Here is a 27,747-nt window from a genome sequence, read left to right as displayed (position 1 = left end):
AGTTCCAGTTACACTGTATACTACAATGAACACTACAAGTTTCCACTGGCTGTGAAGCCAAAATATTTGGAGCTCCCTCTAATGACTGGCTGCAGTATTGGTTATGAACCCTACCTTCTTTATGTTAACTTTCAGGCTTTATAATATTCCTCTGATAGACTGGTGTGTTTGAAAAGACATTTCAGCTACTGTCTCTTTAAGTCCCCCCCCAAATCAGTATTCCAGAACCCGGCACTTTATAAGCCTCCTCCACTGTTGCCATGCTACAAAGTCCTCAGCACAAGTTAATCAGTGTTTCTCTACTTAAAATGCCAAGTGAGGCACCAACATATTGCATATTGTAACTTCACATCTCACAATGGGAGGAGCATTGAGGCGTGGTGTCCATATTAACATACAATCGATGATTCCAGCAGCCTAGCCCACAACTTTTTTTTATTCATGCTTTCATACTGTTGTTTAGGCAGCTGCTACCTGCAGAAAAAAAAACAATCAATCAATCAATCTTTATTTGTATAGCGCCAAATCACAACAAATGTTATCTCAAGACGCTTTTACAAACATAAGAGGTCTAGACCACTCTATGTCAAATTATGAACAGAGACCCAACTTCAAGACAGGGTAAGACTCAGTCTGACCCCACCTTAATCCATCATGAGCATTGCACATCGCAGTATTTAGCTAGTTACAGTGGCGAGGAAAAACTTCCTTTTAACAGGCAGAAACCTCAGGCAGAACCAGACTCATGTTAGACAGCCATCATGCCTCGACCGAGTTGGGTCTGGAAAGACAGGTAGAGGGGAGTAAGAGAGAGAGGTGATAGTGATGAGACGAGTAGAAGAAGCTGTTGCCACTGGAGTCCAGCACGTCCGTATCAGCTGTAGTCCAGATCGTCCGCAGCAGGAGGACTTCTACAGCAGCTCAGATGAATCTACGAGACAATGTAGCTCAGGGACTCCAGAAAGGTCTATGGTTAGTAACTTTCAATGGGACAGGCAGAGTTAAAGTAAGTGATGGGGGGAAGGGGGTGAGCTAGGATCCCAGTGTGTCAGTGCACCAGTTCCCCCGGCAGTCTAGGCCTATAGCAGCATAACAAAAGCTGGTCCAAGCCTGAGCCAGCTCTAACTATAAGCTTTATCAAAAAGGAAAGTTTCAAGCCTACTCTTAAAAAGCTTGAAAACGTATGTCTCAGCATCAAACAGAAGAGGGGGTTGTTTGGTGGCTTAATAGTTAGGTTAACCAAAGACAGAGCTAAGCTACAACTACAATTTCAGTCTAACACTTTCCCACAGTATGATAGTTAATAACATTAAGTCCAACATTAACCCCAGAAGAGAAACTGTCAGTTCTCCTGGGGGAAGGGTCAGCAGCTTCTCTGGCTGCTAAATATGTGTCTGCCTGTCACAGCTTGAGGGACGCACCATCCCATAAAATCTGATTTTAGGCAAAGGTTTTATGAGCATACTGCATCAAGGACATTGAGATATGCTGTATGGGTGACACCATCTACATTAATGCGTATAAAATATGTAATATATAAAATATGTAATGGATATATATATGTAATGTATGTGTATGAATCGTATGTGCTTTGACAACAACATGTCTTTGTTCATGCCAATAAAGCAAATTAAATTGAATTGAATTGAATATTGTAACACAACCCTGCAGAGCATATGACTGCCGCACTCTCATGACTGCATAAGGAAGGAGGCAAGGAGTCATAGTTCATGTAATTGTTGATCCTCCCAGATGGACTGTTAAGCCATACTAAATCTCCCCCAGGTATTGATGACATTTAGTGTTCACAAAAGTGGAAGAGGGGTCTTTTTCGATTGACCGATGACCAACCAGGCTGAAGCTTACTTAAGTAAAAACAATATTTGACATTTCACAGTTTAATGTATATTCATATTTGTGAATCCATAGGGATTAAAAAAATGAACCAGACCCTCTTACTGATAGAATTATCTCTTTATTTGGGTAACATTGCATGGAAATTTAGAAAAACAAACAAACAAACATTAGGTCAACAGAAATATCCGTGCTCCACATGTTTTGCAATACAAGCTTTCATTTCAAGCTACAGACTTTTAAGTTGTAGACTATAATTGCACATATAAGAACTTGTTTAAACATACATCAATGCAATGACTTGAAACCTTATTCATGCCTATTGTATACACTCAGATTCTTCAGATTGGATTTTTATTGTGTTCCTACAAAGAGTCATTTCCCAGAGTGAATCAGGAAATGACTGAGGGTTTGTTTGGTCTCAACCACATTTTCCTACCTTTCTTCCATAAAGACAAGAAACTGATTCTTGAAAGTGAGCTTGGCCTTATTTTCCCAAAGTGATATCTAATCATTAAGATATAAAGAGAGCATGCAAATAAACTGACATGGAAACTTAACTTTGCACACATTCTATAAGACAATGTGTCAATTATGATAACTTCTTGGAAGTTTGCAAGTGTTATGAAACTGGCGGAGAACAGTTGTACTGAAATAGTCAAACCATGGTCAGAGGTGATGGTTTTATATAACAGACACATAGCTGTTGTTTTGAAAGGTTGTTATATGATCAGCTCCTCTGATCTCAAGATGAAAGTCCTGAACTGAAGTCACCGATCAAGTTCTTTTAGTTCAGAAGGGGAGGTGTATTTGGATATATTTATCGTTAGCTTCTTTTACAACAGTCATGTAAATGGTGACCTTTTCATTTCACTTCTGATGAATAATCAGTGTTTGTGAAATGCTCATTTTTGATAAGTAATGCCAGTTGTACACTGAAACAATCTATATTAATCAACCCAGTAATTATACAATGAAATACATTTCAGATGGCCTTATAAAAATGAGAACTACACAAAATAACAGCAAACATTCCAAGCAAATAGCAAAATAACATGATACAGAAAAAACAGACAATTGCACTTGCACTTGAAGAGCTTCTTAAATACTTGTTCCTGACACAGGTAGAGATAAAGCTCTACAAATCTTGTGGATTTGGCCCCTTAAAACGACAAGCTACAGCCAAAGTAGTTGTGACCTTTAGCAGTCCCAAAGCCTTAGAGATCTGGCCGAGATACAGACATACCTACAGCTTGAAAGTCTCGAACAATTGTGCAAACAATTCCCTGCTAGTACAAGCAAGAAAGAAAGAAAAGCAGCAAAAGCACAGGTGACAGTAAAACAATTGAAATGCTGCAAGTCAATCTGGCTTTCCAAGCAGTTGTAGTTACAATTCATTGAAGGCTAGTGTAATGTGACACATCCTGGAACAATGCTACACATGCTCACAGACATATTTAAGCTTTGTATAACTCAGTCACATACTCTGCATGTTCAATGTCAAAAAAATATCCCTTTTCTCCTTTATGTACACAGATTGCACCCTGAGTTTTGATAAAAACTAAATTTCCTTCAGAATGTTTAAGTTGTGTTCTTAACAGTCCACTAGCTCATATCTTACATTTTCAATACAAGCCTTATAAATAGAATAATCCAACGACTATTGAACTTACCAATATGTACAAAAATCTTCGCTTACACTAGGGCATAACATCCTACATACATGAAGACTGACGTACGCACACTGTGAATGAACACAGAACATTGTCAGAGGCAGACACTAGAGATTTCCCTACAGCAGCAATATGAAGTTCAGATTCATAAAGTCATGCTTTAATATAGTTACTTGTCAGATAGAGACGGATGAATGTGCTGTGGCAGTGCGGCTTCCTCTCTCTCGTGTGTTATTGCAAATGTACAAATGCCATAATTGAATCTTGTAGCTCTTGATAAAATCTATCCAACAACTTCATTCCGATTTCATGTCTGAAATCAATTCATTGCTTCCAGAAATGATATCGCAGCACTGCTATCTACTCTGAGTCAGGATCACCTGAAAAGCTGGTGTTTCTCACAATAATTTCACACAATAACACTTATGTTGTTCAAGAACAGGAGACACTGAAGTCACAGGACACATCAGAATTTGCAGATTCACAGAAAAATAAATCAAGATATCTAGAAGGTCGTCTGTGGACTTGTTACCTTTTCTAAGGTTATGTGATACTTTCTATGGTTATATATTTATGCATCTGTACCTCAGCACGACACCAGAGATAGCAGGGAGAACAAACTTGTCTGTTTCTAAATACAGCAGGCAGTACTGGATGTTCCTTGTACATTACAAACTATGCTATATGCGCTCAATGAATTTTCTAAACTAAACTTAAGTCCTATGAAGCTGAGCTGAAATGAGAGAATGAAAGGGTTAAAAAAAATGCATAATCAGATTAAAGGAATAACTATGATAGGTCTGCAGTGGGACTTAAAATTCAAAAACACTGAAGGTTTTGGTCAGTGGGTTGTCAGTCTACACACACTGTCTTAAGATGTTGTGCCTAATCTGCGTCATCAGCCACCGTAGCTGATAATCAGCCGCTTGAACTTAAAAGCCCCTCACACACTGGTGCACAAGCACTGCAGATTTCAATTCTGATGTCTCCTTCACTTCAACAGTACCCTCACTGTCTGCCCCGTCACCCACTGCCTTATCCAAGCAGAGAAAGGAAATTCATGATCACTCCTGGGTTTGTATTTAAGTACTGACACGCTGATGATGCATCCTTTCACTTATTTGCCTTTAGCTTCAGCTGAGCAACCCTAGCTTGAGCCAGTTTACTCTGAACGTCCACGGGCCTTTCAAAGAAGTTGACAATGGTCGGCTCGTTGAGGAGAGAGGCCAGGACCTGCTCGAATGAAAACGACCACTCTATCTCTGTTGGGTCAGCCGCGGCGTCCTGAATTTGGCGGGAGGTGTCGGAACCCTCTGGGGTGGTGGAGGCTTCTTCAGTTGGAGACTCGTCTTCTGCAGAGGATGCAGTGGCACTGGTAGGCTTTGTGGACTCTGGCGAGCTGCTCGGCTCCTGAAGCCTCCGTCCCACCTCCTCCATCCTCAGGAGGAGGCTGGTCACATGGGCAACGGCCCTGTATAGAGACTCCTCCTCTGGATCACCATGAAATATATTGTATAGAGTCTTGGATAACTGGATGAACTGAGTCTACAGCAGAGGGAAAACCAGAGTAACAGGTTGACCAATCTCTCAGTTTTTTTGGGGACAAAAAAGTCAATAAAAACATCATAGATTGAATTACCTGATTAATTCTGGGTAGGTCTTTGATAGTTTCCTCTTTCTTCAGTATTTCATTTTGCCATTGTTTCAGGTAGGCCTGCAGATCAACTTTCCCTCTACCTGACATTTTAAAACACAAACCTTTCAATATCACACACATCTAAGGGATAAACAGTTTTGTTTATAGCATCATGGAGTGAAAATGTGTAACTCCCTTTGTGTATTTAAAAAAATGCTTAAAAACAAGCAGATAAATAAATATATAGATGTAATATAAACTTTAATTTAAATTAGGTTTCACTGAGATTTCTGAACTGCCGCTTGTTGAGATTGAAATGTTTTTTGTTTGTAAGTTTGTTTCTGAATGAAACGTTTGAAGATTGCTTTGTTATAAAAAAACATAATTACTTGCACAATGTTGCCTATACGGTATACGTTATGTTAAAGGGTAGGCAGGATAAGCCTTGGCTTCAGCCTACACCTTTTTTGGTCAGCATGTGATTGGCTAAGATATATGTGGATGTGTATGCATGTTTCTATGTATGCATGAATGTACTTGTGTATGTATGCATGTGTATGTGTACGTATGCATGTACAGATCGATATGTGTGTGGATGTACATGCTGGACTCATATATATATATATATATATATATATATATATATATATATATATATATATATATATATATATATATATATATATATATATATGTGTGTGGATGTACATGCTGGACTCATATATATATATATATATATATATATATATATATATATATATATATATATATATATATATATATATATATATATATATATATATATATATATATTTTTTTTTTTTTTTTTTCTTGATGAATCCCTCTGTGATTATTTTGTTTTTTGCTTTTATTTGCAATTTTCACATGGCTCCTATGTTGTGGAGGGACGTGTTGATTGTTGATGCAGACCAAAATAAACCTAATCAATCATTGTGTTTTATTCAAGTGAAAAGGTACGGTTAGGGTTAGGGTTAGTGTTACCTCTTTCAGGGCTTTTCCGTATCACACCATCTTCAGGCAGATCAAATGCTGCAAAAAAACCCAACAAAAAACAGGTGATCAAACTATATAGAGAAGTTTGTCAGTAACAATCACTGCCTTCAAAGAAATCAGGCAAGCAGCAAAATTTACAAGAGAAAGAGAGGACAAAAGAGCGATATAAGGTTTTAAAGGAGAAGAAAAAAGTAAAGAGGCTAACCAGTGAGTCTACTCAAGTGAGAAGAGTCTTCAGTCAGTGGAGTAAAGTGCTCGATTCTTTGCTCCTTTAGGTGCAAAGGACTCCCTGTGAAAGCTAGAAGAGACCAACTATGAGTGCACTGAGAGGGAAGATGAAGAGACAAAGGGACCACACCAGCAGTGAAGATGAAATGTGTGAAAGAATATGATTGAAGGAAACATAGATGTCCTCAAATACAGAGTTATCATGTACATTAGATACAGTATGATATGATAAGGCATCATTTACTTGCTCCCCCTTGGTAACATCATCTGTCAACATGGCCTACATTTCCACTGCTACGCTGATGACATCCAGCTCTACATTTCCACCAAATCCATAACCACAGTAACACACTCCACTATCACCAACTGCCTCTCTGAAATAAAAACATGGATGCATACCAACTTCCTATCAGTGAACTACGACAAATCCGACCTCATAATCATCGGCCCCAAGTCCCTCACAAATCCCATTCCAAATTTCAGTCTCACTTTAAATAACTCTACTCTATTTCCTGTACCTCACATCCGTAACCTTGGAATAATTTTTGACAGCAACCTTTCTTTTCAACACCACATCACCCAGCTCACTAAAACGGCCTTCTTCCACCTCCGAAACATTGCCCGCCTCCGTCCATTCCTCTCTTTCTCTGCCGCAGAAACCCTTATCCACACATTCATCACATCCTGTTTAAATTACTGTAATAGCATCCTGTACGGCACATGATCCAAAGTCCTCCATAAACTGCAATACATTCAGAACTCTGCTGCACGCCTCCTCACCTGCACCCGCTCCCGTGACCACATCACCAAATTCAAATTCAAATTTGCTTTATTGGCATTAACAAAGAGATGTTATTGCCAAAGCACATAAATTCATACAATACATTATATATATTCACAACACACTACACTCACCATATATACATTAATCACACACCATATTCATTACATATTATATTCATCACATACATATCAACCATATATTACATATTCTATACGCATTAATGAACGATTACCCATACAGCATATCTCAATGTCCTCACCCGATGCGGCACGCTCACAAAACCTCCACCCAAAATCAAACACCATGGGATGGTGCGTCCCTCAGGCTGTGACAGGCAGACACATATTTAGCAGCCAGAGGAGCTGCTGACCCTTCCCCCAGGAGAACTGACAGTTTCTCTTCTGGGGTTAATGTTGGGAAGTTTGTTACTATTGTAGTAATTTCCCTGTAGTGGGCATCTCTTAGAAAAGAGAACTTGCTGCAGTGGAGGACGAAGTGCATCTCTGTCTCTATGTCCCCTGTACTGTAGAGCAGTGAGCACATAGACGCTCCTCTCTGGGCAGCCATGTCTGTCTGGGTCTCCATGTCTCCATAGCCAGCTGGTGGTCACTCAGCCTGTATTTGGTCAGTTTTTTTTTTTTTGTTCACCTCCTTCAACATCTTCATTGGCTCCCCGTCCCCTACCTACCGCATACAGTTTAAAATCCTGCTCCTCACTCACAAAGCCCTCCACCACCAGGCCCCTTCCTACCTCACTGACCTTCTCCACCATCACACTCCTTCCCGTAACCTGCGCTCCTCACATGCCAACCTCCTGTCTCCCCCTCACAGAACCAAGCACCAAACCTGGGGGGCCGGGCCTTCTCAGTGGCCACCCCCACCCTCTGGAACTCACTCTCTACTCATATCCAAAACTGCTCTGACCCTTCAACATTCAAATCTCTTTTAAAAACTCACCTTTTTAAGTTAGCTTTTAATTTGTGGTTGAACTGTTGCTTAGTTTTGTTTGATCTGTGTTCCTTGTTCCTTGCTTGTATTGATTTTAACAATTGTACAGTGTCTTTAAGTTTTGAAAAGCGCTATATAAATAAAATGTAATATTATTATTATTATTATTATTATTATCATTATAATATAACCCTATCTGACTAGACCTCTGGCATTGTTGACAAAGATTCTAATCTGTACATAGTGGTGGTGTATTGGACTTATATTTATTTATATATACGGGTAATGTATGATATCTCTTGCCTGTCTGTTATGTGAGATGCACAACAGTAATATGCTCCAACCCCCACCAGAGATAGTGTGTGCGCTTGTGCATCTGTGCATGTGTGTGTTTGCATGCATGTAAGTTTACTCTGCAGGGTTAAGCAATTACCCTCACGGGCCAGCAGTGCCATTATATCTGCCCGATAGCTTTGTGCTACTTTATTTGTGCAGCCTGAGGATGGACGAAGTGCTGGGCAGTTCTTCGCTGAGTCCGACCTCTCCTTACTAAAAATAACTCAAATCATCATGTTTGTACACAAGATATTGATTGCCTGTGAAAACACTAAATTTAAGCTTCTATGCTGGTTACATTTAAGAGTATTGGTCTATTTGCCATGTGCTTTCATGTGGCACAGATGTAACATTTTTAACAGCGAGGTAACTGATTTTTAATTCTCAAATCTACCAGAATGGGGACATTTTTAATCCAATGTTTCAAACTGAGTTATACAGATCACTGAAGCTTTCAGAGAAGCTGTAGATCAAATTTAAAGCTACATTACACATCTAGTTTCCTCAAAATCAATCTCTACACTAATGATGTCCCTGTGTAGCGCTTCCTTTCTGCTGATAAGAGAGTACAGCTGCTGATCTGTGTTTGGCCTGAAAAACTTGTACACTCTCAGCTCTAAATAGCCCAGGATTTTACTGCCTTGATCAATGCAGCGTTTGGCCCAATTCCATGCTCTGACTTTGATGTGGGGTCTCTCTAAATCTACAGGGCTCAGGGCTGTCCCGCTGTAAAATTGCCAAGTTTGAGGTCTAAGTGGTTTATTTTTTCATCTTACTCTGCACTCTTTCCCAAAGTCCACAGCTCTGCTTGAGGGTAAACTCCACAATGATTTGCATTGTGAGTGACGACAGTGACAGTGCATCATTTAAAAAAAAGGAACATGAGCAAAACACTGTGGAGTTGTAGTCTTTTTTTTTTTGTCATATGATAACAGGCCATGCTGTCATTTAATAAAACAGCCTCCGGTCTAAAAATATGAGTCCAATGTGGAAGTGTTACTGCAGTTCATCAAGGATCCGCTTGAGGCTGGCTCCGGAAGTACCGGAAACCACATACACACTAATTCAAAATGCTGATCTTTACAGCAGAAATAAACATGTTTACAGTCTGGTACAAAAGACGAGTGTAGTCTGGATAGCTGATTTCTCGATCGGCACACACTGTAGGGGGGTGGATTTTTTTCGAACACGGCAATTTCAAAGATATTGAGATTACGAGTTTTCCAATGAGAGGCACAGCTGACTTGATTGACAGGTGGGACACCTGTAGCTGTTGGCTAGGAGGTTCAAAGCCCGCCTCTTTACCTCACAATCGCTCGAGAGCAGCAATATGGCTGCTGAGTGCCGACGACGATTGGCCTCAAAACAGCGCTTCAGAAACAGATGGGTGACGTCACGGATACTATGTCCATATTTTATACAGTCTATGATAAAAGCAAAACAAACAATAATGTAAGCTTCAATGACCGTGTGTGAAACATCTGCCCTGTATAGTGCATAGGAACATCACTGTCCAGGTAAAATATATTCATGGGTCGCTGGTGGCCTAGCAGTCTATGTGTCCCACATACAGAGGCTATAGTCCTTGTTGCAGAGGTCGCTGGTTCGAATCCCGGCTGCAGCCATTTGCTGCATGTCTCTACTCCCCACGTTTCCTGTCTCTATTCAGCTGTCCTATCATAAATGCAAAAATGCCCCCAAAATATAACTTTAAAATAAATTAATATAGTTCTGTGCTGTTTGTTGTACAGCGTTTGGAGGTCATACACCCTTGAACCAAAGTTCATTTAAGGACCTGAAAAGAGACCATTGGAGCTGCAGCTGAACACTCAAAAATAAACTGCTTTTTTCCCCAAATACTTTACCTTAACCCTGATAGAAAATACCCCGAGGCCAAGGACAGGTGAGAAGGAGAATTCACAAGGACCTCAGAAGGTCAACTTTGATGCTAAGGTAATCTAGCTGCACAATGGGCTGTCAAAGCAGATGTTGCTGTTTTGTTTGTTGTGGTGAAACCAATCATGGTGATGCATTTCAAGCTGTGCCAATGGAATGGAAGTTTATAACTTCTCTAACAGAGCGACAAAACTTTGTTAACTCTGATTTACAGTTAGCTCACAAATTAGATGTTCCCGTTTGATGTAACCTGTCATAGCTGTGGTGCCATGATGTGTGCTCCAGTGTCCCACTAAATGTCTTAATAAAATATTATGCATGCAGTTTAACTCTTTTGTCTTCAAAGAGCAGTGAAGTATTCACACGCTGGCATAAACGTCAAATCCTGTTCATAGCCAGTTTGCTGTTTTATCCATCAAAGTCCTGGTAATAAAAGTTTCTCCGTCTAAACCAGTACTAAAACTCTTGCTGATCCTGCTCCACTATCAGCCATGACAACAAAACTGTACGTACAGAAAATTATCTACAGTTGATAAAAAAAAAACCTCCTGCTTGTTAACTTATTTCTCACTCTTACCATATGATTTGGGAATGCCCTGGTGTGGCCACTTTTTGGAAAATGGTTAAGGTAAATTTGTCCCTGTTGTTACACGTATTTATCCTGTTGTCTCCTTCTGTCTTGATTTTAAATGACTTACATCAGCTGAAGCTCCATGGAGCTCAGAAGCGTATGTTTTTAGCTGGCTTGACAGCTGCTAAGAAGATTGTTGCCACGAGATGGAAACATCCCTTACTGCTCACTCGTAAACAATGGTTACTAACGTTTATTGATATTGTGTATTGGGAACTTTCTACAGCTTGCATCCATGGAGCCAAAGAGGACATAACTCAGCTACGGTGTGCTACAGTGGACCATCTTAAGAGAAACTGTGTGAGGGGGATTGCTCAGTTCAGCAAATTCTTACTTACCCACATACACACACCTACATCAACATAATTTCACCACATTACCACAACATATGAATTTTCTCCCTTCTTCTTCTGGACCTGTTGTATTGTTTTGCTGTGTTCCCTTTTTTTTCTCTTTTTTTTTCCTGTTTGTTTGTTTGTTTGGTTTGGTTTTTATCTGCAGAAATTACAATAAAAATTTGATCACAAAAAACCCAGATTTATTTCTCACTGCCAAACTCCACCAGCAGAGCTTTAAACATAGACACCTCCAGGTGAGAGCCGACACAGGACTTGCTGATATACAGACTGATAAAGGGGCAAGGCCATTGTGAAACCTGCCTGTCACAGACAAATGAGGAAATTATATGATTTAGCTGTCTCGACGGTCTCTGCTGAAACGGAAATGTTTTGACATGTACAACCAAATGCATGTCACTCCGCGCATATTTCGTGTGGTTTCCTGCAGGCCATAAACTTGGACAAGTGACACCAAATAGTATCACTTATTTTCCACGGCTGGAATTGAAATAGGTAAGGAAATATTAGCTTCCAGTTCACATTGAGAATTCACATTTTTTTTTCACTCTTATCAAGACTTGTTCTTATCGACTGTGAAATGTAGGTCAGTTTAAAAGTTGGACATATTTCTGCTGCAGGACTTTCTTCTCTCCTTTCTCTTTTTAAATATAGTCTTTCATTGGTTGTGTTAAATGAGATAAGACAGCATTTAGAGAACATAACTAGCTCTTATAATAGCTTCATCTTTGATAGTTCCGGGTGGTTTCACTCGGTTGGAAACTGAAACTGGGTCTCTACCATCTTGTTTGCTTTGCGTCTCCACGATGGGACCTGTCCTTGGTGCTGAAGCAAAATCAACACTCTGTGATGCATATAACAGGCTTTACAGCTTGATGTTCACTGGCCCAGTACATCACAAACTGTGACTCAGTACTCATATGCTGGTAATATGTCAGAGGTTATCAGAGCAGTTCTTCGTAAACACATCCTCTTTATGGAGAAACTGTCTCACTGCAAAATGCCCTCCCAGCTCCTCACACCCCCTCGTTGCCATGGCAGAGTTCATTCACCCGACATAGGCTACATGGACTATTTTTTACCCCAGCCCTTCAGCACGCATCGCCACGTCACGCAGACAAGAGCTGCATATTCAAGGGCGGCTTAGTCCCCCAGGCAAAGTGCTCAGTTGACAAATGCTGCGTCAGGGACTGGATTATAGAAATGACATCTGAAACATTTACAGGCACAGATGTGTCTCTATGTGTCCCTGTGTTTTACCTCAGCCTGCCTCTGCTTGTCTGCTTATGTAAATATTGAGGGCATGTGACAGTCACAGGTAGAATTTGGAAACCGTTAAGAATGCAGCCTGAGAACATTTGTAACACTTGAACTTTGAACCTACAGGAGTAGATCATCACTGCAGACATGTCATGACAGAACTGGGTCAGGGGGTGAAGCCAAGTAAGACAACATTAACACAGTTTTTTGTCTAAGCTTACAAGAGATGGACAGATGTGACAGAGACAAAACAATGGGTTGATGTTCAGAGAGGTCAAACAACACAATATGTCTCTACGATCAGATTATGTATACTTTTCAGTTGTTGATGACTCACCTGGTGGCAGGTGCAACTTGAAGAGAAACTTAAGCTTGTTTGTGAAAGACCCACAGTACAAAGTATCTGTACAAGAAGCAGTTTGAAGGTTAAAACAGTGAGGATACCGAACAGAGTCTCTACATCTGAGGAGAGCAGCGAACGAGTGAACTTACCGAGGGCTGAGCAGAACTCTTTAAAGTTGATGAGGCCATCCTGGTTCTCATCTATCAGGCGGAAGATCCACAGGGAGAGGGTGCTCTTGGTGGTGCAGAAGGCCCAGGGCTCCAGTAGGGAGAAGAGCGTGCTGAACTGTTGGAAACCCAGTTGGTACTGCTCCAAATAGGCCAGGCTGGGGTCATGATGCAGCAGTGCTGGACTCTTAATCTTCCAGTAGCAGCAGAGGAAATGCTGCCTCTGAAAAAAGAAATGAAGGACACAACGAAGTTTCGTTTTTAATATGACTGTCGACATAGACACTGTTCATATTCTGTACCGTCTCTTTGACTCACTTTGAACAAGTTATAGAGCTCATCCAGCTGTGGAGCGCTGAGTCTCACTTCTTGGGACACCACTCGGATCTGAAAACAGATTAAAGTTGTTCCTTTAAGCCACAGTAACAATGCAATTTGCACCAACTACTGTAAACTTCGACGGCCACTCACAACATTTTGTTTGGTTGTATCCTCCAGCGTCTGAATGACGTACAGTTTGTTTCTTTTCCGTGAACTCTCGACTTCCTCTGTCCGAAGATTTCCGTATTTCTAAAACAAAACACAACAACTGATTTTAACTGAATTTATTTTATTCAAATGGTCTAATCAGTGAAGTTCTGATGCAGTGCATGAAACTGACATGCACAGTGAGTTTATAGATTTTGATAAATTTCAACATTTGTCCCCAGTTGGGCTTTCACATCTAATCTAATATCAGTAACACAAAACTACACAACACCTCAGATATGAAGATCCTAAAACACTCATCCTCATCCTATGAGCCAGTTTAGCTTAGTGGTTAAATACCATGCCCCATTTGTGAGGCAGTCCTTGAAGCTGTGGGCCTGGGGTCAAATCTTACCCATGGCCATTCATTACATGTCATTTCCCATTCTCTCATCCCTGTTTCTGACCCTACCCACTGTCCTGTCTTTTCAATACAGGCATAAGAAAATCTATTGAATTAAAAAATCTAAGCCTATAACATAATATATTTAAAAATAATGGCGCAGGTTAGCCTGGATTCGATTCCAGGCTGTGGCCCTTTTCCCGTCATTCCCCCACTCTCTCTCCCAATTTCCACACTACAAAAAGCCAGCCTTCAAAAACAAGAAAAAATATACAAAAATTGGAGGTATATTACTTAAACTAAGCAAAATTATCTGTTAACAGAACAAGAAAATTTTGTCAAGACTTTCCAAAACAAGTAAAAATATCTAACCTCAATGAACCCAGAAATAGGCAAAAAACAAGCTAATGTCACACTTATCTGAGATATTCAATCTTACTTAGATTTCAGTTTTTGCAGTGCAGCTCTATCCACTGTCATCTCATCTTTAATAAAGGTGCAAAACCCCCCCACCAAAAATAATAAATATTTATACATATATACTATGGAAATCTTGAATTTTAAAAACAACACACAAATAACAAAAAGAGTCAGTTAAATGATTACTAAATAAAGCATTAAAAATCTTAGTAATAAGTTAAATCAGTGACTTCAGCATAGAGTGGAATATTGCGGTACCTCATAGGCCTCTCTGATGAGTTCGCTGATATCCACATTGAAGTGGGATGCTTTGTCGTTATTGCCCACTGGAGCTTGCTGCACCGTGGGAGGTAGTGGGCTGTCTTTGTTTGTCACACTGTCAAAGAATCTGAAACAAGGAGCACAGAAAAAGAGCCAGTAACTTAGAAACAGTAATAACGTTTTAAAAAAATCCAGTCCTGTCATTTTGGTGTTCACACAGACTTGTTGAGGATGGTGACAGCCTCTGCGTCGTCATGGCAGCTGATAAGAGCCTCCATGTTATAGTCGAGCACAGCCAAACCAAGCTGCAGAATGGCTTTGATGCCGTCGTAGAAGAAACAGTCCACCACGTTGACAGCGCTCTCTATTGGCAGGACACTGATGAAGAGCGTGAGGAACCAGGACAAGGACACAGAGGAGAAGAAGCTGAGGTCTGTCATATGCTCAACCAGCTGTGGGAGGTTCTCTCGAATCAGATCCTCAAACACTGCCTGGTCGACCAGAGCACCTGGAGAAAGATCAGAGTCCATTAAACTGTGCATTTGTTCCAGAAGGTGGAGGGAATTTGGGTGGAAGAATGTTATACGCTTTTTTGTCACACCCCAAATTAAAAATAAGCTACTTAGTACTCAGTAGCAATGTTGGAGACAATGTGGTCAGCTGAATGTCAATCACTGAAAACATTCTGGGATAGTGTTATTCAGTCTTTGGAAGATATTCTGTGTTACAAGATCCCCAGAGACCCCCGGATTGTGTATCTGGGCATGATCCCTAATGACTTGATCCCTAAAGAGGATATCTACCTTTTTAAAAATCTTGATTCTTGCCTGCAAAAAGACCGTCACAAGAAACTGGTTAAAAAGTGATCCTCCAAGTCCAGCACAGTGGATGGCCATAGTGGAAGAATTATCTTCCACAGAAAAACTGACATATTACCTGCGGACTAAAGCACGGACCCATGATCAACGCTGGAATAAATGGACTGATTACCAGAATAAAAAGACAGGTGGTGATAACTGCTGTGCGGAAAAGACTTCATAAAAAACCCAATTTAGATATTGAGAAGGAGCCCCTTACTATATTTATGTCTGTTTGTGTATAATTTGTTGTGCTTTACGTTTGTTAATATTGGATAAAAGCAAATCAAAAGTTTAAAAAAGAAAACAAAAAAACTGTGCATTTGTTTAAGTATAAGGCTCCAGCAAAAAAAACAGCATCCCCTCTCACCAATGATTCTCCTGTTAAAGTAATCCGGCAACATCCTCTCACAGACAGCTACAAGGAGCCAGAAAGCCTCCTCTTCTTTCGCGTAGAGCAGGAGCACTGAAGTGAGTATGTTCATGGCCTGAGGAAGAAAAGAAGACACGCATTTAGAAAACAAACCACTTCAATCGTAAGTAAAAAGGTCAACGACAGAGAGGCAGCCTGTATAAAAGGTGTTTGAGCGTTAACAAGGAACACTGTTACGAGCCCAGCTGCCTTTAAAAAACCTTTCACTACTTTTAGATCACTCGGGGCGTTTAGTAAACCAGAAGAAACCTTCATATTAAAGTACAGGGCCATTTAAAAACATTGACTCTTCTTTTTAGTTTATCTTCTTCTATATATGATACAGAAAGAAACTCTTACTGAAGCAGACTTGGGTTTGAATTTCTAGAGGGCATTTTTTTTAAGCCTGTACCCAGGGCATAAAATTAACATTTTTCCTCATCTGCCATTGGCAAGTGACCTCCAAAAATGTACCAGCCAAAAATGTTTTTCACCGGCCAAATACAAAAAACATGCCTTATTTGATTTGCAATAATTACCATACGTTTTTATTCTGAAAATCCAACTTAAGCATCACTTAAAGAATACAGTTATGTAAAGCTAAAATTAGATTGATACTTTATTAGGTTATACTTCAATTCAAGGTTTCACCAAACCGAAGCACCGAGCCTGGGGGGACAGGGCCTTCTCTGTCGCTGCCCCCACCCTCTGGAACTCTCTCCCCCAACACTTCAGATTCTCTCCCTCACCAACTTCAAATCTAGACTCAAAACCCACCTATTTACAAAGGCTTTTAACCTATAACTGATTGATTTTTGTTTTGTTTTGTTTTGTCTTGTTTTGTTTTATTTTGCTGCCTTGCTTTCCTTTGCTTTTTTGCACTGTTTTCCTCTGCTTTTCTAATGTATAATTTATTCTCTTGTAAAGTGTCTTGGAGAATCTTTTAAAGCACTTTTATAAATAAAATGTATTATTAAGGTGACTGCTGCATCATCATGTATTCAAAATGTATATTCAAAAGTGCAACCTTTTACATCGACAGAGTGAGCCAAATGTCTGTCTCACAGCTTTAATGGGAACGTCTTTAAATTGATCGTCTCCTGCCTCTTTGTTTATCGTTTTTGTTTGTGGTGGCTTCACGCCGGAAATGTGTTGCCACATCTTCCTCGAAACGCTCTTCCCGTCTTGCTTCTTCAAGCAAAGGGAATGAATAGAACTCCAGTAGCTGACGTCGCACCGTTCCCGACGTACCAAATCACAAGACAAGTACAGCGCGCCATGAGGGTCAAAATAGCCTGACAGTTGGCAGAAATGGGTGAAAGTATGAAAACAAAACCTAAAATGCAATACAACATTTTCCATCGGCCACTGGCAGGTGTGTGTTTTTGTTTTACACGCCAAACTAAATTTTTACCCGCCATTGGCGTTTGGCAGATGTTAATTTTACACCCTGCCTGTACCATAACCATCACTTAAGTTGTTACTGCAGGAAAAAACAGATGATAAACATATACTAGACTAAACAGCAGAAATCAAGAAGAAAGAAGAGGGAGAGATCATGAGGAAAAAAAGTGGGTGGACATTTCTCTGTCACTTTGTTTACGTACGTATGTTTTTTCACATTAAAAACATTTTTTTCTTTGACAACCTTGCGTCAAAGCCCAAAAAATCGCCTGAGTGTTTGTTACCTGTGTTAATCCGTGCTTTTCTACTTATTATCAAAAGGTCTCAGGAGATCAAAGTACCTGGCAGTATCCGATCTTAGGGTTCCTGTATGCGTAGGCAGTGAGGACTCTTCGCAGAGCTGAGATTCCTGTGTCGCTCTGAAAAGCGGGGTGCTCTGGAAGCGAGCGGTGCAAGTCTCTCTCGATCTCATCTGTAGCCAAAGTGCTTGTGCCCAGGGACTGTTCAACCAGCTCGCTGTAATAGCCGGGGTGAGTGGCCATGTCGTTCACAGCTCCTACACAGGCAGAACCACAGGCATCCAAAAACACATGCTGCTGAGATCCCATACCAACCATGTTGTGCTTAATTATTCATGTCGAGCAAGCAGTTGAGTACTTAAATCTGTCAATCATGCAGCGCTGTGCTGACAAATCACAGCTACTTCAAATCGCTTACTACAGAATGATACCTGCAGTACAAATACCTGAAAACAGCATCCACAGCTCTCCTCTCAGGGCCTCTGGAACACCACGGACGATGAGGTCTCGTGTCTTTCTGGTGAAGAACATACTCGTGCCGCGTCCGTATTCAGAAAAGTGTATGTTCCAGGACTGCTCCTTCATCTTTTCTTTCAGCTGTCGAACAAACACAGAGTTGACAGGATTTTTTTTATTGCACATGTTCTGCACTGCTGTTTAGACTGCTTGTAAACAGATGCATGCTTTATTTTTATTCATGGCCACCCCTGAACTGCTTCAACACCCACCCGCACCTCCATCCTACAGAGCTTAAGAAGATTCTTGTGCATCACTCTTACATCAAAGTAATCCAGTAAGATTTTTGTAAAATGCTGCCAAAAACAGTCAGTATTTTTCATTTGAATGACCTTCAGATATTTACCATTTTGGGGTCAAGGTTTTCAACATCCTGTGGGTGGAAAACAGTCATGAGAGCCTCGGTGCTTACAGCCTTGCTGCTGTCTTTCTGTCCCACCATCAGTGTTACATCATCTGGGTTGTCCTCAAAGTGGTTGATGAGTGACTGGCACTCCCCCCTTATGGCCTTGAGTGATAAATACACATCTGTTTTTTATTTTTTACTGCAAACAAAGAAATAAACAGCAAACTGGACAAAGAGAGTATCAATAAACAACTACTATAACACATTACCTCTGTTGAAGCTGAGTGCTGGGGACTTGGACTGATTCCACATCTGCTCCGGATGGTGTTGGTAAGCCGCTGGTAGTCTCGCACCTCAGAGAAACGCAGTGCTCTCTTGCCACGCACACACACTGTGAGGGCCCTGCTGGTGGTGTCTGGCTTCTCCACATTAACTACCTGGAATTACATTACATTGGCAGACCAGACGGCCATTTTTGAAGCTGTTATAGTGCTGTTTGAGATGGTATCGAATAAATGCATTTTTATACAACATTTGTTCCTCTTTACCTCTCGCATTGGAATGATTATATGGCACTGGCTGCCATCTTGGCTGGCGAAACACAGGTAGTTCTCTGACAGACAGATCTTGCCAAGCGTGTTATAGTGGCTGAAGGGAACCCACAGGAAGCTTTCATGCACCTCTAACAAATTCTCCTCTTTGGGGAGCCTGAAAAAGGCCCGAAACTGCTCACTCTTTGCATGGGCTTCTAAGCCTCTGAAGAGAAAGTAAAACAGACAGTCATGAGTAGGAAATCATGTTGAAGCTTTCCAAGAACAGCCTAAAAAGCAGCCTCTGGACTAGCAGGACAAGCACAACAGTCAGCAGACAGCTCTTGGTACAGATGGATATGTCACCTTTCATATCCATCTTTTAGGCACTTCAATAAAGGGTTATTACTTTGCCTTTAAGTATTTCAAATCTATACAAACATGTCTACTGTGAATATTAATGAGGATAGATATATTATTTGGTGCAATGTTAGGAAATAATATTAAAACAAGACCATTTAGAAACTAAGTTAAAGCAATTCAAACTTAAATGTCTATATTGATAGTTATTCTGGCTGATCAACATCAAACAAAAGCTGGCAAATGTTTTCAAAGCGTTCAAAGTAAAAACTTCACTAAGAGGATTTCAAAACACCTGACACAGGAGTTTTAATGTCTGACCTACTCTGCCACTTCAAACAAATTGAAACAAACACAAATGTGGTTTGACTCCAGTCAGACTTGATGTTTACTCTGGTTCTTCCAGCTGTCAGGCAGCTCTAACAGCATCAGACAGAGATTACCTCTTGGTGATTTGCAGAGGGTCGGAGAGCGCCGGCTCTCTCTGGAAGGCCTCTTTATCAAAAAGGCGCTTGATGGCGTAGCTGGCCAGCTGTTCCATAATGACAAATGTTTCATTCAGGTGCAGCAGCATGGAGAAGTAGTGATCCTCGCCATGAGCCAAGACGTGGATGCTCTCAGTCAGAATAACGTTGGAGGTTTTCTCCAGCCTCCAGACCTCATCCCAGGAGATGACCAGTTTCACTGCAGAGTAACAGCAACACAAGGAAACTGCATGAGTGATTGAAGCTCCAGACAAGAACCTTGAATAATTGGTAAATATGTTATTTTCTTTTTGTTAAAGTTCACTATCTCATTTTGCCAGTATAACAAATTATTTATACTAAAACATGAAATGTTACGAGCAACGCTGAAAATTCTTAAAATGTCACTCCACCAGGAAATTCAGTATTATCCATTATCCAGACAGCTTTGAAGGTCTGCCTCTTCTTTGGGCTCTGCCCTAATGGCTTTTTAACTATTATCACAGCTGTCATTACCTCGCAATATTTTGTAAGAAAAATTATTCAAAAAATGTTCCGTTCAAGCCATTAAAGCCCACCTCAATGATTGTTGCCGCTTTTTGGTTTGTTGCATTCAACGCTGAAAAAGAAAACGTCTGTCCACGTCAATAAAATACATTAAAGAAAAGTCTCACCCTCAGATCCCAGCAGGTATGAATAGAAGCACAGGAAGTTGGTGCTGAGGTAGAGCCAGCCCTGGCACGGCACTTTGCCTCTCCAGTAGCTGCATGAGTAATATGTGACCAGTTTTTCCTCTGACGGCAGCTCAAACCACTTCTCGAACCGCAAAAGTGCCTCTCTGAACTTCTCAGGATCATCTTCCAGAACCAGGGATAACTTTCCTTCCTCTGCGATAAGACCCTGAGACATGAAACATCAAAGATGGTCAGATCCTCTTGAAGCTGTGAAACATCTTTACATCAAGGATGGATGAAGACAGTGTGTGATCAGGGAAGTTCTGTTCTTGGCCACACTTACTCATCTCTAAGTATCTGTAAAAGGCTTCAGATAATTAGGTTAAAGTCAATGACTTTCAGAAAGTGAAGATTTAAGAATTAAGAGGCCATTATCACATTCAGCATTACAATTACATCCCTGCTGAGAGATTATCTTGTTAACATATTAGCTTTATGAGCTGAACTGAGTCCCTGTTCATTCTTACTCTTATCTTGCCCTGAACAAAGCTGGTGATGTCTTCACTGGAGTCGAAGACGGAGAGCGTCCTCATGATGTTCTGCTGCAGCCAATCCCAGTGCTGAACAATCTCCTCTTTGGTCACACCTGGACAAACAGCAGGAGTGAGAAAACATTTAAGGAGTTCAAGTCAAATACCATGCTTGTGTTTTTTTGATGTCACTGAAAGTGACAAAAAGGGTGGCAAAAAAAGTCCTTTTCTCTTTTACTGAACAATATTGTACCTTAAACTTTGATTTGTAATTTGATTTCAACAGAAACTTCACTGTATTTCATGATATTAACACTAACTCAAAATGCAACATCTTCCCCCAAACTCACTACTGAAATGTTTACCAAAATAAGATTAAACATAGTGACATACCGCATGCTATCGACCAGTACACCTGTGAGTCTGGTGTGTGATGAAGAATCCGGTAAGGAGCAACTTTGGATGTGGAGTCCAACACAGTATCCAGAGTTCCCACGAGAAGCCCTGAAACATACATCAATATTTTTTTTACAATAATGGTACGTATGAGAGAAAAAGAGATATCAGAATAAGCTTTCTGGATTGTAATGTGATTCACTGGGACTGATTTTTTTTTCCACTGATGAAACAATTAAATTCATGATGATTTGTACCAAACAAACGTGTCTTAAACACAGAGAACAAGTCTTGTTATGCATCACTATGATGCTGTTTTGTCTCAAAGTTTACCTTCATTGTTACACTTCAGCTTTTGAAATTTTGATCTTGACTTGCCATAAAGAAATAGAATGCTGCAAATTGTAATCTGTAAAACACAGAGTGGGAAAAGTGGAACCAATCACCGGGTAAGATCATTAATTAACCAAACAAAGATTGTCCCCAGCGTGACAGAGTAGCTTCAACCTTGACCAACAGTTTACGGAGTGACAAGATCCCATAGATGCCATTTCTTTTTGCCAATGGTAAATGGTAAACTGACTGTATTTATAATAATAATAATAACAATAATAATAATAATAATAATAATAATCTTGATCTATATAGCACTTTTCTTAACAAGGTTACAAAGTGCTTCATAACAAAAAAGCAGAGGATTACAAAGCATAAAAACGGTGCAAAAAGGGGGAACAAAAAAGACAGAAGCAAAACAAGACATCTGAATGCAGAGCAAATTCATGAATTATGGGTGGAGAAATGCCTCCTTGCATAAAAATGTTTTCAGTGAGGATTTAAAAGCAGTAAGGTTATGGACTGTCTAATTGTCAGTGGCAGGGAGTTCAACAAACTTGGAGCTTTGATTGAAAAGGCCCTGTCACCTTTTGTTTTAAGGCGAGATCTTGGCACAACCAGCAGAGATGCATCCACAGACCTGAGGGGCCGCCCAGGCACAAAGGGGGTTAAAAGGTCTCTTAAATAGTTTGGGGCCTGTCCTTTTAAAATTTTAAAAGTAATCAATAAGATCTTAAAATCTTATAAAGTGCTTTTCTAGTCTTATGACCACTCAAAGTGTTTTTACACCCAATGTCAGATTTATCTAATCACCATATCCATACACTGATTGCAGAGGCTCCTATTGCCAAATCCTGAATTCTGCATTCAGCTGTGCTCCCGTTTGAGTGTGCGACTGCTTAGGGCTGTCCCACTGTCACATCCGCAAGTGTGTGAGCTTTTTGATGTGGACTGTACAATGCCAAATTATGCATTTTCCTTGAGCCCTAATATGCAGGGACTTAACTGTTGGACTTACCCAGAGTTCATTGCAAATTTGGTGACACGAATGACAAATGTTTGAATTTCAGAGCAGTATTTAAAGCTGCTGTTGGTAGGAATGGTGTAAAAAACATTACTTTTTTCTGCTGGGTTTGGAGAAAAGGTCATAATACCCATTGGCACTCATCTGTGAGCTAAGTAATTTGAGATTATGGCGAAATCTCTGTTTTCCAATGCCTTTGTATCAAGCAATGTTATTATTCCCCCCGTTCCCGTTATCACGGACCAATCAGAGCTACTCCCCAACTCTCTGTCCTGATTGGTCGAGTGGCAGCCCCACTACGTCGCCCTGATTGGCTGGGAAGCCACTACTTCCTCATAGAAAGCACACAACAATCTTTAGCGGGCGAGGTTACGACAGATATCAAGACTACCAACAGCAGCTTTAATAAAGTTTTACAAATGAAAAAAACTACATTCAAACAAAGCAGCCATGAAATATGTTAATTGGTAAGTTACCTGACTCTTGTGAGTTTGCTTAAATATATTAACACTGTGTTGGTAAAAAGATAAATTAATGTAAGGATTGACATTTTTGTTTGTTTGGTGACACATGTAGTTTCCAGGTAACATGTCATGAAAGTGCGTCCCATTATCATTTTCATTACATCACCAGCCATCACAAACTCACACACTGCACACCTAAAGCTATTAAAGTCTGTGAGGCTCAGTGCTTAGGCTTCAGGGTGGACATATGAAAAGTGCCCATCAGTATCGACTAATCCGATCCTCAAAGGATGTGGCTATGCCACCAGGCGCAATTTGGGCTTCAGCATCCTGCCCAAGGACACATGACGTATGGGAGCTAGGATCGAACAGCTGTCCTTGTGATTGAGGGATGACTAACTCTACCACTGAGCTGCAGTAACCCAAAAAAGATGCCTTACATCTCACTGTCTGTGTCCACTTCTGCCTTTTCAAATACTTTATTTTGTTTCAGTGTTCATTAAAGCGATCTATTGTCAAATATTACCCTGTATGTTGGCTTCTCAGAGCAGAACAGCTTTTTGGGTTTTTTTTTTCTGTCACTTGCAAAAACAGAAAGTGACAGCAGGCACTGACATGCAATGTTAAGTCAATGAAGAGTGGTTGATTGTTCTCCCCTCCTCCTGTGTAGGTGGAACTTTATTGTCCTCAGCCTACACTGCAACGACAATCATGTTAAGCTGAATCCTGAAGATCTTCTAACCAAGATGTTGATAAGACAGAAGAAATGAATAACCTTTTATTAAAGGCATCATTGCTATTAGGGGTGCACAATATTGTTTTTTTTGCGAAAATCCGATATTTAACAACTCATTTAGCCGATACCGATAATTTTTTCCGCACACCTTATTGCAGAGATCATCAATTCTCTTCTGTATTGGAATTAGCGTACAGTATTATGGTGATACTCGTATCACATTTGTTATGTAATATTAATTTCTTGTGCACAATAAGAAAAATACTTAATACTTAAAACTGCATATTTATCTATGACAATTGCTTTCAAACAAAAAGATACATCCTACTTAAAAATTGGATGCTCTCCCTGAGACAATCATAACAATTCCCACAACCAGGGCAAATTTGGCCAATTTCACATTTGACATAGTAAGTAAACCTAACCTCTGTTCACAGGGAACATGTGAAAAGTGCAACTGCACAGCAATTAAACCCAGATTAAATAAAATGGTTTACTCTTTGACAGTAAATGTGCCTAAATTAGTCAGCTACACGTACCTTACAGACTGCTGCTTAAATTCAAATTTAACTTAAAACATGAGCCCGACGTGTGGAGCAGCCCATTATTTTATCGGTTAATTATATCGGCTAATATCGAAATGTTGGCGGATACCGATAACGTGCCGATAATATCGTGCATCCCTTATTGTTTGAAACCTGATCACAGCTGCTATTTACCTATAAACAAACATCTGACAGCATCAAAGATAAACATAAATGTACCTTGATCAGCTCCTGTACTACTCAGTCAATCATGTATCTATAAATGGATCATGGACTGTGCCTTTCTACTCGTCCTGACATTGTAGAAATGAGATCCCACCGGTCCTCATCAGAGCTGCACAACTAAAATTAGCCAAATCTGTTACCTTTACCACTTCTCTGTGACATGCCCTCCATGAATAATTAACAAGGTCTCAGTGAAGCCACACTCAAGCTCTGCATCATCAGCATTACGTCGGTCTGCCTGCTGACTGTGGATCAGCTCCCACATGTTGTAGCGCTGGGTAGGATTCAAAGGATCAAACACAGTTCAAATAAATTATGTTCTCATCAGAGCAGAACAATGGGCCACGAGGGAGGATGGACTTAAACTCACAAAAAAAGACAGCAGACATAAAAGGCTCTTGGATTGGAGAGGGCTTCAAGTGCAGCATGCTGGATGTTATCAGGTTGTATTTAACCTCCACTATCATTAGACCAGCCACACAGGACTTTAGGCCTTTTGTCTTCCGCTGGAACACCAGTCATTATCATTAGCTATCTATTAATTACCATACTGATGTCACACTGTGGCATGTGATTGGTGTTTTTACAGACATTACTTTTAGACCGTCAGGTGTTTTGTAACGATCCATGATAGCAAATAATGTTATAAGAGGATGTGTCTGAATCAGAAATGTATTAAGGGATTAGTTAGAATTGGAGATCTTAGGGTGCACTGGTATTATTACAATACAGCACTGAGAGCATTAAGAGATCACACTTTGGTGCTTTGTTAAGAAAAACCTTGTTAAGCTTTTTATTTGCAACTCGATTTCAAAATAACAGGCGGTAAACGTGTCTAGTGACTGTCTCTCCTGGGGTATTGACTGTATGTTATTAGTCAGATAAATATAAAACTAGGATATAAACTAATGAAACAAACCAAATAAACATAAATGTTGAAAGTTAGATTGACATAGTTCTTCTGTATTTAAAGATCTATAGGCACCCATCTCCAAAAAATGCATTTGTTGCAGCAACCCAGACATAAGTACAATCAAGAAAAAAGTTTCAATTCATAAAATGAAACAAGTTAAAATGAAAATAGATAAATAAAGATAGAATAAAAATAGAATACAATTTAGATAAATACAAATGTTACAAATTGAATCTAGACAATACAAATGTTACAATGGATTAAATTGAAGTAATTACAGGAAGTATTAAAAAATGATTCAGTAGTGACAGGTTAACATGGTGTGACACTGGCTCAGTGTATTATTTTAAGCTTCTGAAAGATTGTATTGTGGCAGGCGTATATCAGAGCATTTTTCATGGGTGTCCAAAAAAGTATTGAACCTTTACCGCTATGGCAATGTATTTTAAATAAGGTAATGCTGTAATAAAAAAATAATAATAATAAAAAACAAGCCCTTGTCTTGACTTGTCCAGTGTGAGGATATGTTGCTTTTCTCATCCTTAAATAATAAAAAAAACTGTGTTTACTTAGATTTTTTTGGACTGTTTTTCGACAACAGTAAAAACTATCAAAAAAACAACAGTCAGACCTTTACTCCATGCCTTCAGGGGTTCAATCAGGGGTTCCCAAAGTGTGGCTCAGGACCCCCTGGGGGGCCGCGAGACACAGATAGGGGGGTCGTGAGATATCTTCCAGAATTGCATTTTTTTAAGTTATCTAGAAATAACACATTTTACCCATTATATATATATTGACGAAATTAGTAGCTAAAACCTTGAAATAGAAAATGTAATGAGTTTTTTGCCTTTCTTTTTGCAAGATGACTCCTACGTATAGGGTTAGTGAACAGTAAATTATCAAAAGCATCAGTAGCAGTAGAAACACAGCCACATACTCATATACAGAGGCACATTTTCTGCAGACCAGCTAAATGAAGCCACATTAGATCACTTTAAGGGACAGTGGGGGTCGCGAGTCTTTGGCACCGGTATTTTGGGGGACACAGGCTGAAAAGTTTGGGAACCTGCCTCAAATCAGCATTTTATCTCAGCAGATCTCTAAATAACACTCATTTCATTGTGACTGACAACTCAACTAAGCATCAATGTCACAGAGCAGCTGACACATTTAATGTTCAGGCAACAGCAGCAGCCCCTGACATAGCAGTGACATTATAAATTCAGGAGTTTTCTGTTATATTTCCAGCCTCAGTGGTGCAAATGTTCTCACAGTAGCCCCAGGCAGGCAGTAAGTAGGATACTTTTCAATTTTACATAATATCTGACCTGCTTTAATCAGCTTCTATTGTTCCTGGAGACTAATCATGACACAACAATGACTGAAAGTTTGAAGGCCTCTTTACAGTCTCTGAACACAGACTTTTTCTCCATGTGAACTCCTTCTTACCTCTCTGTGCTGTAACACACAAACACATTAAAACCGTCAGTGCAGCCTAAAGGACCTTCACTCCTGCAGCCTGCTGTGTCAACACGACAAACCAGCTGTTACGTACATAAACTGCCTCCTGTCAGTGTAACACTTGGACCTGTTGCTACGAGGATATTTTCCAGAAGGAGCCTGTTTTACAGCAGCACCCGCCCTTTTCATGGCAGACAGCACGCCAGCTCAGCAGAGGTATGGCCAGTTAACCTGTTAATTAATTAATTAATTATATATGTAGTTCAGCGATGATGCAGCAGCTTTCCTGCACACGCATGGAGGTGAAAACATATCCATAAACGCTACCTGTCAACCCGCCTCCACCTTCTCCGTACCCCCGTCTCCTTTGCAGCACGAAATACTCGTTATCCTTCTCGGTGACCCACAACTTGAAGGCGTTTTTCAGCAGGATCTCTTCAGGTTTGAGCCACATGTTTTAAAATGTCATTAAGTTATGTACTGAATCCCGCTGACATGTCACAGTCCTCTGTAATATAACCCAACATCAAACCCGTGGCCATTTGTTTGGTGTCTGAATCCCTCCCTTCCCACGTCGACA

General features: G+C 40.1%; 1 protein-coding gene across 2 annotated transcripts; it reads right to left on the bottom strand.

Annotated features, from left to right (window-relative positions):
- Positions 1 to 1,955: 1,955 nt before the first annotated feature.
- Positions 1,956 to 27,747, bottom strand: tbc1d8b (TBC1 domain family member 8B). 2 transcript variants are annotated; one of them, XM_034683185.1, is made up of 21 exons: positions 27,495 to 27,747; positions 21,464 to 21,574; positions 21,068 to 21,186; positions 20,541 to 20,766; positions 19,846 to 20,086; positions 19,061 to 19,268; positions 18,782 to 18,949; positions 18,513 to 18,674; positions 18,097 to 18,247; positions 17,693 to 17,907; positions 15,906 to 16,023; positions 14,901 to 15,186; positions 14,676 to 14,805; positions 13,598 to 13,696; positions 13,445 to 13,513; positions 13,109 to 13,349; positions 12,954 to 13,019; positions 6,383 to 6,475; positions 6,166 to 6,213; positions 5,167 to 5,264; positions 1,956 to 5,072 (listed from the first exon to the last, which is right to left on the bottom strand). In XM_034683185.1, the coding sequence occupies exons 1-21, from the start codon at positions 27,619 to 27,621 to the stop codon at positions 4,641 to 4,643; spliced, it is 3,408 nt and encodes a 1,135-aa protein (XP_034539076.1). In that variant the 5' UTR covers positions 27,622 to 27,747; the 3' UTR covers positions 1,956 to 4,640. The 2 variants fall into 2 exon arrangements, with proteins under 2 accessions (XP_034539076.1, XP_034539077.1); XM_034683186.1 differs by lacking the exon at positions 6,383 to 6,475 and having other exon boundaries at positions 27,495 to 27,746.

This window comes from Notolabrus celidotus, chromosome 5 (assembly GCF_009762535.1).
Source record: "Notolabrus celidotus isolate fNotCel1 chromosome 5, fNotCel1.pri, whole genome shotgun sequence".
Classification (NCBI taxonomy): domain Eukaryota; kingdom Metazoa; phylum Chordata; class Actinopteri; order Labriformes; family Labridae; genus Notolabrus; species Notolabrus celidotus.
This window is presented reverse-complemented; position numbering and strand designations above follow the sequence as displayed.